This window comes from Dasypus novemcinctus, chromosome 7, assembly GCF_030445035.2.
Source record: "Dasypus novemcinctus isolate mDasNov1 chromosome 7, mDasNov1.1.hap2, whole genome shotgun sequence".
Taxonomy (NCBI): domain Eukaryota; kingdom Metazoa; phylum Chordata; class Mammalia; order Cingulata; family Dasypodidae; genus Dasypus; species Dasypus novemcinctus.
This window is the reverse complement of record NC_080679.1, coordinates 14,521,718-14,533,806: the sequence shown is the minus strand read 5'-3', so window position 1 is coordinate 14,533,806 and position 12,089 is coordinate 14,521,718. Positions and strand designations below refer to the sequence as shown.

General features: G+C 41.6%; 1 protein-coding gene across 2 annotated transcripts in view; it reads right to left on the bottom strand.

Moving 5' to 3' along the window:
- Window positions 1-900: 900 nt before the first annotated feature.
- Window positions 901-12,089, bottom strand: part of PID1 (phosphotyrosine interaction domain containing 1) — a 256,620-nt gene continuing 245,431 nt past the window's right edge. For both annotated transcript variants that reach the window (XM_058299986.2, XM_058299985.2), the window contains one exon: window positions 901-3,013. In XM_058299986.2, coding sequence (XP_058155969.1) covers window positions 2,537-3,013 — 477 coding nt within the window. In that variant the 3' untranslated portion in view covers window positions 901-2,536. The remainder of the gene's footprint in view (window positions 3,014-12,089) is intronic.

The following is a 12,089-nucleotide window of genomic DNA, read 5'->3' as shown; positions in this document are numbered from 1 at the left end:
AAAAGCCTTTGTTCGCTGATTGACAATATGCTTTATTTATGGTCAAACTGCTCACCAAGCGTCCCAAAAGAAAGTCCTCGCCGATACTGGCCAAGACGACAGTGTTGCTCGTCCTCTGACAAGGTTGCATGCCCGGCACAAAGGCCAGCAAATGTTTTCTGGGATAAATAACCACATGCCCACTTTGCGACTCAAACTGTACTGAGAGAGGAAAATGACATTTTTGAGCGTGCAAAAAAAAAGGGGGAATGCTGGCTGGGTCAACCCATCCTCCTCTTAGATATATAGTCAAGGACGATGGAAGGAGATTGAAATTGGGAAAAGCTCGACTTGAGAGAAATGCCATTTCAGCCGGAGGAGTTAGGTAGTAATTCTTACTTGAAATCATCTCTTCCGCAGGCACCTGTATTTTCACTTTAGGAGCCTTTGTATTTGTCACCGATTGCATGAAGGGCATTGCTCAAAACGCAGAGCCACCATGGCCACCCGTCTTGATTAATGGGGCTGTTTTGAGAAATCATGGCCTGGAGGAGATATTTAACCAGTCCTGTCAAAAGGGACCACTCAGTGCTAACCTTCCAGGATTTTCAGTATAAGTTCTCGAAAGGAGCATAAGAGCTTTTATAAATAGCAATCATTTGCAAAATGTTCAGGAAGATACTCCTTAGAAATAAGGGTCCCTTACTAAATAACTGCTACCATCTCAGATAAGGGATGGCAACTAAAAATAAATTGAGCATTTGAAAACAGAAGGGAAGGTTTTGTTTTTTTTCCAACACAGTCACAGAATGGATTATTTATGAACAGTTTTAAAAATATTTTCAGAAAGAATTTTCCTATTTACTCAGTTTGGCCTATTGTGTTCTATGCAGGCTTTCATTGCTTAAGAAAGAAAAGACATTTAAAGTATGAAACTCTGCAGCTTTATTAACTCAAACATATTTTTTATTAAAGAATGAATGAATTTATGCTAAAGAATAGTTTACATATATTGTAAAGCAACAAGCATATCTTCAAGAGGTGAGTCCTCCTCAATAACTCCATGCTTATTCTACATGCCTTAAAACTGGACCCACACACAGGACACACACACACACACACACAAATGCATACACGGACAGACAGATACACAGACCAAACACTGATGCCATTGCGCTCTGGATTGGATTAGCTCTCATGTAAGGCTTCTGGAAGGTGACTGGTGCTAAAGGAGCAGTGTTACCTGGAAAACCGGTCATCTGCTCTTGGCCTTAAATGTATATATTTTAACAAACACTTTCACTTTTCATTGATGTTGACCCTGCATTTATGACATTGAATGATCTCAGGCTTTCTTCTTGAGAACTTCTCATCAGCAATAATGAACAAACTGGCAACTCTGACCCTAACACAGCACTAATCTTAAGATAACAGGATCAGATTTCTCTTCAGATGAAGATGGCTTAGACAAACTTAGACAAGTTACACGTTTATATAACTGATTCCCTATTTGAGTGCAACGTGACTGATGGGGACAAGGCTTCCTTGGTCGTATCATATTCGATTTGAAGCTTGCCATGAAGGCTTCATCACACAGGACCATCCAGTAAATAAGTTTCCACAATTCAGGGTTGGAAAAAGAACAGTGTCCATGGACTTTGTTCACTGGTCGACAATGCCCTCTCTCCTTCTGGGGTTTCTGTTATTGTGGCTGTTGCTTTAAAATAATGTGATTATTTCATTTGCTTGGTTACTTTCTTCCCTTTTGGTGTCCTGCAGTATCCACTGAGAACCCATCCCCATAGGGATGATGGCATGGGCTGGAAGGGGCAGGGGCGTCAACAGGCAGGAGGAGGCACAGGGATATTAGTAGTTGCAAGTGCTCTAAGAAAATAGATGAAGTGAGTACAATAAAAGGGTACTACTTGATATATTCATGTAAATGAAAGCACTATTTTAACTGTGAATTAACTGCCAACTATCAGGTTGTTAACTGTAAAGCTCAATAACGGCTGTGCTGATTCACACACTGAGGAGAGATTCTGAAACGTGCCCTGGGAAAGGAGCTTTCAGAATCATCCAGAGACACACTTTCAACCCTGGGGCCTCCACACCAGCATCAGAGCCCCCAGTCCCCAAGCCCCGCTCCCTACCAGGTGCATCTAACGTTCTTGTTGGGTTTCATAAGGCAAATTGGAATGATCCATCAAATAAGAGCCACAGAATAATTGTCTGAGAATGGTAACAACCAGCATGGAGATCTCCCACAGGGAGGTGTTGGGAAATAAAAGGAAAAAAAAAATAAAAAGAAGAGAGTATAGAAACTTCCTCCCACCCACACTCCCATCCTCCTCAAGGTCACAGCGCAGCAGATTTCAACGTCACATAATTACTTTAATGGTTTCTTTAGATTTAGAATTGCTCTTCTGAATTTAAAAAGCTTGATTGGCCAATGGTTTGGCAGTCTTTACATCCCAAATTTGAATCGTTGCTTATTCCATCTATCATCATGAATTCCTTGGCCATTGCCTGCTTTGCCAAAGCATTCTCAGTCCATTCAGCCATCATCAGATTCCAATTCCTGGGAAACCTCTTCGGACGAGCTGTTCCTGTGGATCCGGCCGTCGCTCTTCATACTATGGAAAGTCTTCTTGAAGGCCTCCATCATGGCATGGGCCAGCTTCTTGGCCTCGAGCTTGCTCTCACACTCTACAGCGTGGCAGTCCATCTGATAGGACAGGTCATCGTTGATCTCCCTGTACACCCAGGCGAAGATGTTGGGGCTCACGTTGTGGTCAGCAGTGCAGTAGGCAATACGGGCCACCTGGAAGGTATCCATGTGCACTGTGGCCTCACCTTTGTGGTCGAGGTGGTGGAGCCACACTTGGAAGGGCCGGATTTCCAGGAGAGCATTGGCCGGAAAGACATCTTCTCGGGCCAGCGTGTGCTTCTTCCAGAGCTCGATGACGGGCTTCTCTGTGCAGCCGGACAAAAACTGCATGCCCGTGGTGGAGACCTTACCCAGGTATGTAACCTGCAGAGGGGGGAAAAGAAAAACAGAGAGACATCAACATGAGGCTCTCTGCTCTAGCTGGTTAATAGTGGATGGTCCCAGACATTCACACAGTCACCCTGGGAAGGTGGAAAGTCTTCTTTCTCACTCCCCAAAAGAATAACTGGCATCAGAACTTTCACCTCTTCTCTCTAAAAAGTTGCCCATGGGCAAATGTATTGAAATTCTTGAAAGAGAGTTGGACTTTATCAAACTAATTTCCAGACAACTATTCTCCCTTTCACCATCCTTCCTTATTTAAATCAAATTAGAATGGTTATGATCTTCTGCATAATTCAGTGTTTCTTTAAAATCAGAAAGCCACTTGAATTTTAGTTCCAACCAAACACACTCAGAATTTAATGACATTGAATTTCTCAAGACTCTAAAAGGAGGCAAAAGGATACGGCATATGAAAAATCAACATCGTTAGTGAATATAGCTCTAGCCTAATTCTCTTTGCAAATCTCTCAGTGTTTGATTTCACTTAGGTTGCTTGCTTCTAGCAAATACCAAGGATGCAAAATCAGCTCTAATTACATTTTGGCCTAAAGCATGATTATTTTCTTTCCAAAGATAATTTCTAAAAATATAAGAATGGCCAGTTGTTTTCACTCTAAGCAATTTTTGATCTGATGACCATCTATTATGCTGATAATAAAGTAAAAGGTCTAATGGTAAATTAAGACTAGAATGCTGGCCTATTAAATAGTTATGTGGTCAGAATTTTGAAAAAAAAACAACACATTACTTATCCTTGTTAGAAAAATAATTCCAAATGATTAAAGTGTGGTTTTTAAATTTTTTTTAAAGATTTATTTTATTTATTTCTTTCCTCTTCTGCCCCCTCCCCCCAGTTGTCTGCTCTCTGTGTCCAATCACTGTGCGTTCTTCTGTGTCTGCTTGCATTCTTGTCAGGTGGCACCGGGAATCTGTGTCTCTTTTTGTTGTGTCATCTTGCTGCGTCAGCTCTCTGTGTGTGCGCCCACTCCTGGGCGGGCTGCTCTTTTTTTTGCATGGGGCGGCTCTCCTTGTGGGGTGCATTCCTTGTGCGTAGGGCACCCCTATGCAGGGGACACCCTGTGTGGCATGGCACTCTTTGCGTGTGGCAGCACTGTACATGGGCCAGCTCACCACACGGGTCAGGGGGCCCTGGGTATCAAACCCTGGACCCTCCATATGGTAGGCAGATGCTCTATCAGTTGAGCCACAACCACTTCCCTGAAGTGTGTTTTTAAAAACATATTTATGATGTACCAAAAAGGGATTTTCTTTTTTTCCTTAATTTAACAAAATGGACAATACTGCCATGTTAGCTGCTTACCATTTGATCATAGGAATTATGTAAATGCATAAAATCAAGGAATAGTTTAAGAAATAACACATTACAGTATACAATCAGTTCAAAATTAGTGACACAAATGTAAATACTATAAATGTGAGCAAGGAAGATGTTCATGGAAGTGGTTAGAACTGAGAAAAGACATTTGGCCACAATGATTCCAAGTTAATATTTAGGTTTAATGGTCCTATAGTGGCCACACACAAAGTATTTTCATATATTAGAGCTTTAATTATCTCAAACAAGAATGAATTGAGATAGGCAAAGGGTACTGGGTTTCTTGATGAAATGTTCTCAAATTGACTGCAGTGATAGTTGCACATATACGTAAGTTTACTAAAAACCACTGAGGTGTACACTTTAAATGGGTGAACTGTACGGTGTGTGAAGTATAATGCAATAAAGCTGTTAAAATAGAGTGAATTGAATAGCTCCTTGATAAAGATGACCTCCTAGTAAAAATCAATTAGTTGACACTCTCAAAACATTTATTGAGAACCTATTATACACCAAGACAATATGCCAGGTGGGCATGGGGTGGGGTAGGAGTGGTGAAAGTGGCGTGGGCCAAAAATCAATAGGAAGGAAGTAATTGGCTATTCGTTCAGAGCTCAGGCTTTGAGGCAGAAGAAAGTGGGGTTGAATTCCCAGCTGCACAGTTCACCAGGGAGGTGGATCCGGACAAAGCTTTGACCCCTGGCATATGCACATACATGAGGCAGACCCTGAAAAGGACAGGTGAGCAGCAGCGCAAGGCACCTCAGCGTTCAGCAAGTCAGTGACTCTTCCCTGTGGGGAAAAGGCTTTGGGAGGAGTCATTGGATTTCAGAGCGTGGGGGCCTCAAGTGCCCGATAGGCGCCCAGCAAGTCAAGGTGACGAAGAGGAGGAGGGGGCAGTAGAGGCAAAGGCTGCAGTGCGGAAGTCCCAACCTGCTTGGGTAAACAGTCCACTATGGACCGACCACCCGTAAGGTCGTGCTGAAGACAGCGCTGGGGGAGAGGCAGAACGTCTGTGGCCAATGCACAGCGAGAGGCTGAACTTCAGGGCATGGCTGTGCATGACAGACCAAGTTCAGCGACCTCTCTGCTCTAGATGGGGAGCCTACACATCGGCAGTCCAAGGAGGGCCTGGGTGCGATCAAGGTTGTGGACTCGGAAGACCTGCCTGATGCCAGGAAGAAAGATGGATGGGAGGGCTGCCTAACAGGCTGCTCAGCCACAAAGTGTCGGCAACAGCACAGCCAGGAGGCAAGGTGGTCTGTGGAAGTGGAGGTCGTGGGAAAGGACAGACAGACGCTAAGTTGGAGGTAAAACGGACGGTACTTGTCCATAGACAAGGGAGGAACATGACTCAGACCCCGCAAGCTTCTTTATTCTCCAAGGAGAGCACACAGTTGAACAGTTTACTCTCCCTCTAGACTGGTGACAGTGAAAAAGACGGTTTTCTAAGAAAACACACCATACAGGGATTCCTGGAGACATTCTTCCTCACAGTGTCCTTTCTGTTTATGGAACTTTAAGATACCATTACTTTTTTTTCCCAGAGGTGGAACTCACCTAACATAAAGTTAGTCATCTTAAAGTGTCCCATTCAAAGTCCTTTAAAGTGCATTCACAATGTTGCATAGCAATCACCACGGTTTAGTTCCAAAATATGTTCATCAGCCTTAAAAGAAACCCCACGGCCATTAAGCAGTCAGGCCCCATGCTTCTCACCCCCGCCTGACTCCTAACCCGCCATCTGTATCTATGCATTTGCCCCTTCTGGGCATTTCATATAAATGACATCATACGATATGCAGCTCGTGGCGCCTGCCTTCCTTCGCTGACCTTAATGTCTTCAAGATTCACCCATGTTGCAGCATGCCTTAGTACTTTGTTGCTTTTAATGATTCCTTTACTTTGGAAAGTTTAAAAGCATAAGGGGAAACTAGTTCCAGTGCCTGAAATGAAAACGCATTCTTTCTTATTATCCACCAAAACTGGAAAGAATTGTGCTTATATTTAATAGAAAAATTCTTCGCCGGAAGCAACTTCTTTCTTTTGCTCTGAGGTCACACACATACAGTTCTTCTTTCTTTTTTTTTTACTTTATAATTCTACAGGGGTGTACATTGCAAGATAATAAAGGGTGCATTTAAAAATAGTTGGAAGATGTAGATGATTCACACCGAAGGAAAGCAATTTCATAGTCAAAAAATTCTGACAACTAAGAAAACATGTATTTGTCTCTTATAAATATATTATTTAAAACTAAAGATTTTAAAGGAAATAAAGTTTCAGAGAGAAGAATGAAGCAGAGACTAATACTAATATCTCAAAGACTTTAATAAGACAATAATTAAAGTTTCTTGAAATTATGCAGACATTAAAAAGAATTTTGAAATGATGAAATAAAATATAATACATAAGTATAATCTCTTGGTATTAAAAAAGTTTTGAAAGTAGCCTTTATTTAGTGGCCCACTTTCACTAGTAATATCTGATTAGTATACTAAACATCAAGGATAAAGACCCCAAACACCATTTTATATCTAATCCTAATAAAGCCTCATGGATATTGAATTATAATAACTAAGAGTTAAAATGCATTTTATGGTAGAGGCACTTTTGTACCCATTGGATAATTTCACACCCTTGACAACCATGTGGGTCAGGGTTGAGTATTACTATCCAATTTTTAAAGACAAGAAATTTAGGGACAGACATGGGACATATCTTGTGCCATAATGTGGCAGCATAAGGATGCACAGTGTATATAACAAAGTGGTGGGATTCAGCAATATTTTGATGATTGTGAAGTAAATGGGATAATGGAGACAGCCTGGAAAGAAACTTGTTGGATTCCTCAACCATTCTGCTATAGATCAGAGTCATTCCCTTTTTAATTAATTAATTTATTTCTCTCCCCTCCCCCCTCCCTTTTCTGTTCTGTGTGTCCATTTGCTGTGTGTTCTTCTGTGTTTGCTTGTATTCTTGTCAGCGGCAGTGGGTATCTGTATCTCCTTTTGTTGCATCATCTTGCTGCGTCAGCTCTCCTTGTATGCAGTGCCATTCCTGGGCAAGCTGCCCTTTTTTCACGCAGGGCAACTCTCCATACAGGGAGCACTCCTTGCATGTGGGGCTCCCCTATGCAGGGGGATACCCCTGCATGGCATGGCTCTCCTTGTGTGCATCAGCGCTGCACATGGGCCAGCTCACCACATGGGTCAGGAGGCCCTGGGTTTGAACCCTGGACCTCCCATATGGTAGGTGGATACTCTATCAGTTGAGCCAAATCTGCTTCCCAGGGTCATTCTCTTTTGATCTCATTTCTTAGCTATTTATTCTTCATTGCCACCTTTTGACTATAAGAGAAACTGTGACTTTATGTGCGCATCCCAGGTGCAGTGAGCCCTCCCAAAGAGTGATCCTCTTTTCCATGCCAATATATGTCCAGCATTTAAAAAATAGGTATTTATTCTTGTCTGATATCTGTGGAAAGTAAGATTCAGAAACCCTTAAAATCCTCTGGCAATATTAGAATTTTTACAACTTGAAAATGTATAGTGTATTTATGCATAAAATCAAACCAAATAAAACTTTTAATCTAAGTAACTGCACACTTTTGGCATTTTTCCCAAAGTTTCTTATTAAAAGAGAAGAATAAACAGTTCTACCAGCACTAATCCCAAATATTCATTAGCTCCATCTTGCAATGTATTAGAAGTGGATTACGTGATGGCTAATCTCAACTGCAATATTAACAAGGACAGTGGTCACAGGCCATTGTCCACCGGGAATATCTGCAATTCATTTCTGGTCTCAACTGGGATTTGCCACAGAGGACACAGAAGTCAGGGACAGACAAGGCCATCCCATAAGCACAGATTAGCAAAACTGCACCTCAAATTCCAGAGAATGGTCCACTCTCTAGTGATAGCAGCTCCATTCTTGCAGCTTGAAAATACAGAAGGTCTGTCCTCCCTTGCAATAGCTCCTGGCTAAATCTTCTTTTGGATTAAAATGAGCCCAGCCAGTTCAAACCTTCCTAAAGAGTCCCCGCCGTGAACTTGTGTTTGGTTCCTTCACGGTCTGGTCAGCACAAAACACGAGTCAAAAGGTCTCAATTATGCCACTTAGTGAACTTTGGGGAAGTCAATTAAACTTTCATTGATTTATTTTTTGTTTCTTTTATGGGATTGATAAAGTTGTCTGAGATGTCATGAGGTTACACCAAGACAAAGAAATGTTGTTTAAAAGTTGTGCTACTTACAGAAACATAGAAAAAGAATGCTTTCTATTTCCTAGGGACAGAATGTCTCTACAAATAGAAAGCAAAATGATAAAATGAAGGATCAAGACAGTCTCCCCTTAAAATGGCTCCTTTACATCAGCCCTGTCCTCATCTGTAGGGGCCCATTTTATGAAATGCTGACCTATGTTTCCACAGTTACCCCTTCATAAAGCAGTTATTTACTACCTGCCAGGATCTTTCCTAATTCTTCCATTATGGTCTCCTGAGTTTGACATCAACCATATTGTTGACTATAGGTCAGTGGAAAACATTACTCAGGTTTAAAAACACACACACACACACACAAAAACTGGACAAAACCCCCTTCATTTCATTTTTTGTTTTTGTGCATAGTATAAGAGAAATGTACCTTATAGTACTGCTTTTCAAAGGAAATGGAGAAAAATATCTTTAAAATTGTTTCACTGTATCGAAAATTCAGTTAAACTGTGCATGTAACTGAGCCCCATATATATTTAAGGCCACAGAGTACATGTATTCTTATAAAACAGAAACCCTGCAATATAGGGTGCTATCCCTGAGTCCTTACATATCAAGTGAATACAGAGCTTCACTTTAAATATAGAAAGAGTCCCTTCTTACCACATCTTCCTCATGTGGGAAGCTTTTCGTGTACTCTTCTGTGGGCGCTCTCTCCCTATCAGTGAGAGCACAGGATGCAATGGGTCTTGGGAGGTTCCTTCACCAACATACCTGAGCAGCCATGTCAGGTCTGGCATGTGAGAATCCTATTATCCTGCCTGTATCTGAAAGAGGCAAATGTTTCTAGATGAATAAGTTCCTTCTCAGCTTCATCCTTAAGAGCCATAATTTTCCAGAACCACAAAGTAGACAGGAAAGACCAAGTTAGTGATTTGGTATCCCTCCATTTGTCTAAAAGTAGACAGACTTTTTTAGCTGTCACCACCCAGGGTGCTAGAACAAAGGGACTTGGAGGAAGAGAAGAGGAGTCTTCAGGAAGAGTAACAACTAGTTGGGAATGTTCAATAAATACTAGCATCTTTTCCATGGTGACAGGAACAGGCATTGGGCAAGAAACAGGAATGAATCATTCTGAGAGAAATAAACAAACTGAGTAAAAAAAAACGGAAAGTTTTTCCCTATGTGTCATTCATGGCATAAATTGATGCCCCAAGCAGAGAAGTTTGCAATGTGTGTAAGTGGGCTTTGCTCAACCCCGACTGGGGCAATTACTTGAGAATATTCACTGCGTGTGAAAATAGGGAGGTTGTGGCAGCAAGGAACCCATCAGAATTGTCAGTAGCATTAACACTGTCAGATCAGGAGGAACCAGTGTCCTCAGAGTCTCTCCTTTGACCCATGATATTTCCAAGAGCACAGCCAGCTCTTCATTCATGAATCACCCTTCCCTACTCATCTGTGGCAAAACAAGTCCTGGCTTCCTAACATTTGTCCTTGTGGCTGAGCCAGCATTGCTCCTTTCTCTTGGTAGCCAGTCAATATTTCACTCTGGCCTGAAAAATCCCTCTTAAGAATCCTGACTTCCCCACTATGAATGGGCGAGTGGGATGGACCAGGGGCCCATAAGCATGGATATGAGATGGGGTGGATTGTTACTTAAGAACCCAAATACCTGGTTTCCTTGGGATCTTGAGCCTTCCCAGCTAGATAAACTCAGCTTCACAAATTTACTACAGGGATACCTTGAAAATAACTCTTCAAGAACAAAGCTTTTCTGAGGATACAAAAGACCACGCTGGTCTTTCTTGTAAGAGGCTTCCTTTCCCCAGCTGACATAAAATAACATCATATCAACACAGGATGGAGAAAATATAACTGGGCATCTTAATAGCCTTTGGAATACAAAGCAGAAGATGAAAAAAAAAGAAGAGCTGCTCTTCACCCTGGGTCAAGAGTCAAGCTCTTCTTCTTTAACATTAATTCCCACCCATTCTTTCCTCTCCCATCATGCACATTTCAAAGAAAAGGAAAAGGGTGAAATATACTTATTTCTCTGTTTCTAGCCAAAACCCACTCCTTCCCTGCTGGTCACAGAGGAGCAAGAATCCACCTCTTGACAGAGTGGGGATGCATCTATGTGCTAATTACTTTTTAAAAAACCACAATGTAAATTCCATGTTGCTAATTATGACCATAAACCCGTATTACCTACTTTAAGCCATGACGAAGGTATCAAAAGGATAAAATTATCCACAGTGATATCTGTGAAGCGAACGTCACCAAAATAAATTCAGGGAGATCTAGAAGAATGGGGAGGAAAAGCAGAATGGGTGCTAAATGGAACCTATCCCTGCATTCTGGGATCAACAAAAGCAGGCCCAACCATGCAGCTGCTAACATGGACCGAGTGCTCACTTTCTACCAGGCACTGGGCTAAGTACTTTATATAGATCATTGATCCTCATAAGAATTCTTCCACGTCAGTACTAGTATTATAAAGGTTCTATAGATTAGGAATTGGGAAGAGAATAAGCAACTTTCCTAAGGCTACACATTGGTCAGGCCTTGACCCTGTATTTGCTTGCATTTACTGCATGCCAGCTGTCCTTTCCAAGGCTGCTTCCTCAGACTTGGGGCCAGGCTGCCAGGAGTTTTATGAGTGGCCTCCTCTGGAGCTCCCTGTCCAGTGTGAGCATCATCCACAAACAGGTGAGAGGTTCCAATCCACACAAATGGCAAAGAAGAGTGATGGGCTGTCAACTATTTTCAATATTTCAAAAGGGTTGAAAAAGCTCTTTTCTGGCAGGATCTCTAGATCTTATTGCAAATAATGAATTCACATTTACATAATAAATGCAATTTGTTGGGCAAATGAAATTGTTCAAAGAACAGGGTCCAAGAGGGAAAACAAGGACACATTAGAGGTGACAGTGGAAACTAATGATCAAAACCAAGCAACTCATTTTCCACTGTGAGGTCAGTGGCTTCCCCAGGGCTCAGATATGACAGAGTCAGCTCTTGAACCTGTTTCTCCCAACTCTCTGAAAAAAGTTCTTTCTAACTCAACATATGGCTCTCTGATGTACCTTATATAATGAGTTATGCCATGAGATGTAGTAAAATAATGAACAAAGTTAACCAATTATTGGATTGACGAAAGACTCCACACACAATAAAAACACTTTTCAGGTGTATTTCTGCTGCATCAGTTAAGGCACTCATTGTTTATTCACACTCTACAAGCCTCAGGAAGAATGTCTGCAATCAGCTTTTAGTGGAGGAATCAGCTATACTCCAAACAGATCTTCACTCTAATGTCATCTGTACCCCAAGTATGACACACAGTTGTGAGGATACATGTTCAAGCCATGCCTCCATTTACCAGGAGATGCCAGAGAGGTTCTGACAATTTTAACAAGGCAAGGTGCTTATATTCAAAATCTAATCACATTGAACTAAAAAAAAAAAATAGATGTTCAAAATGGCAAACTGAAATG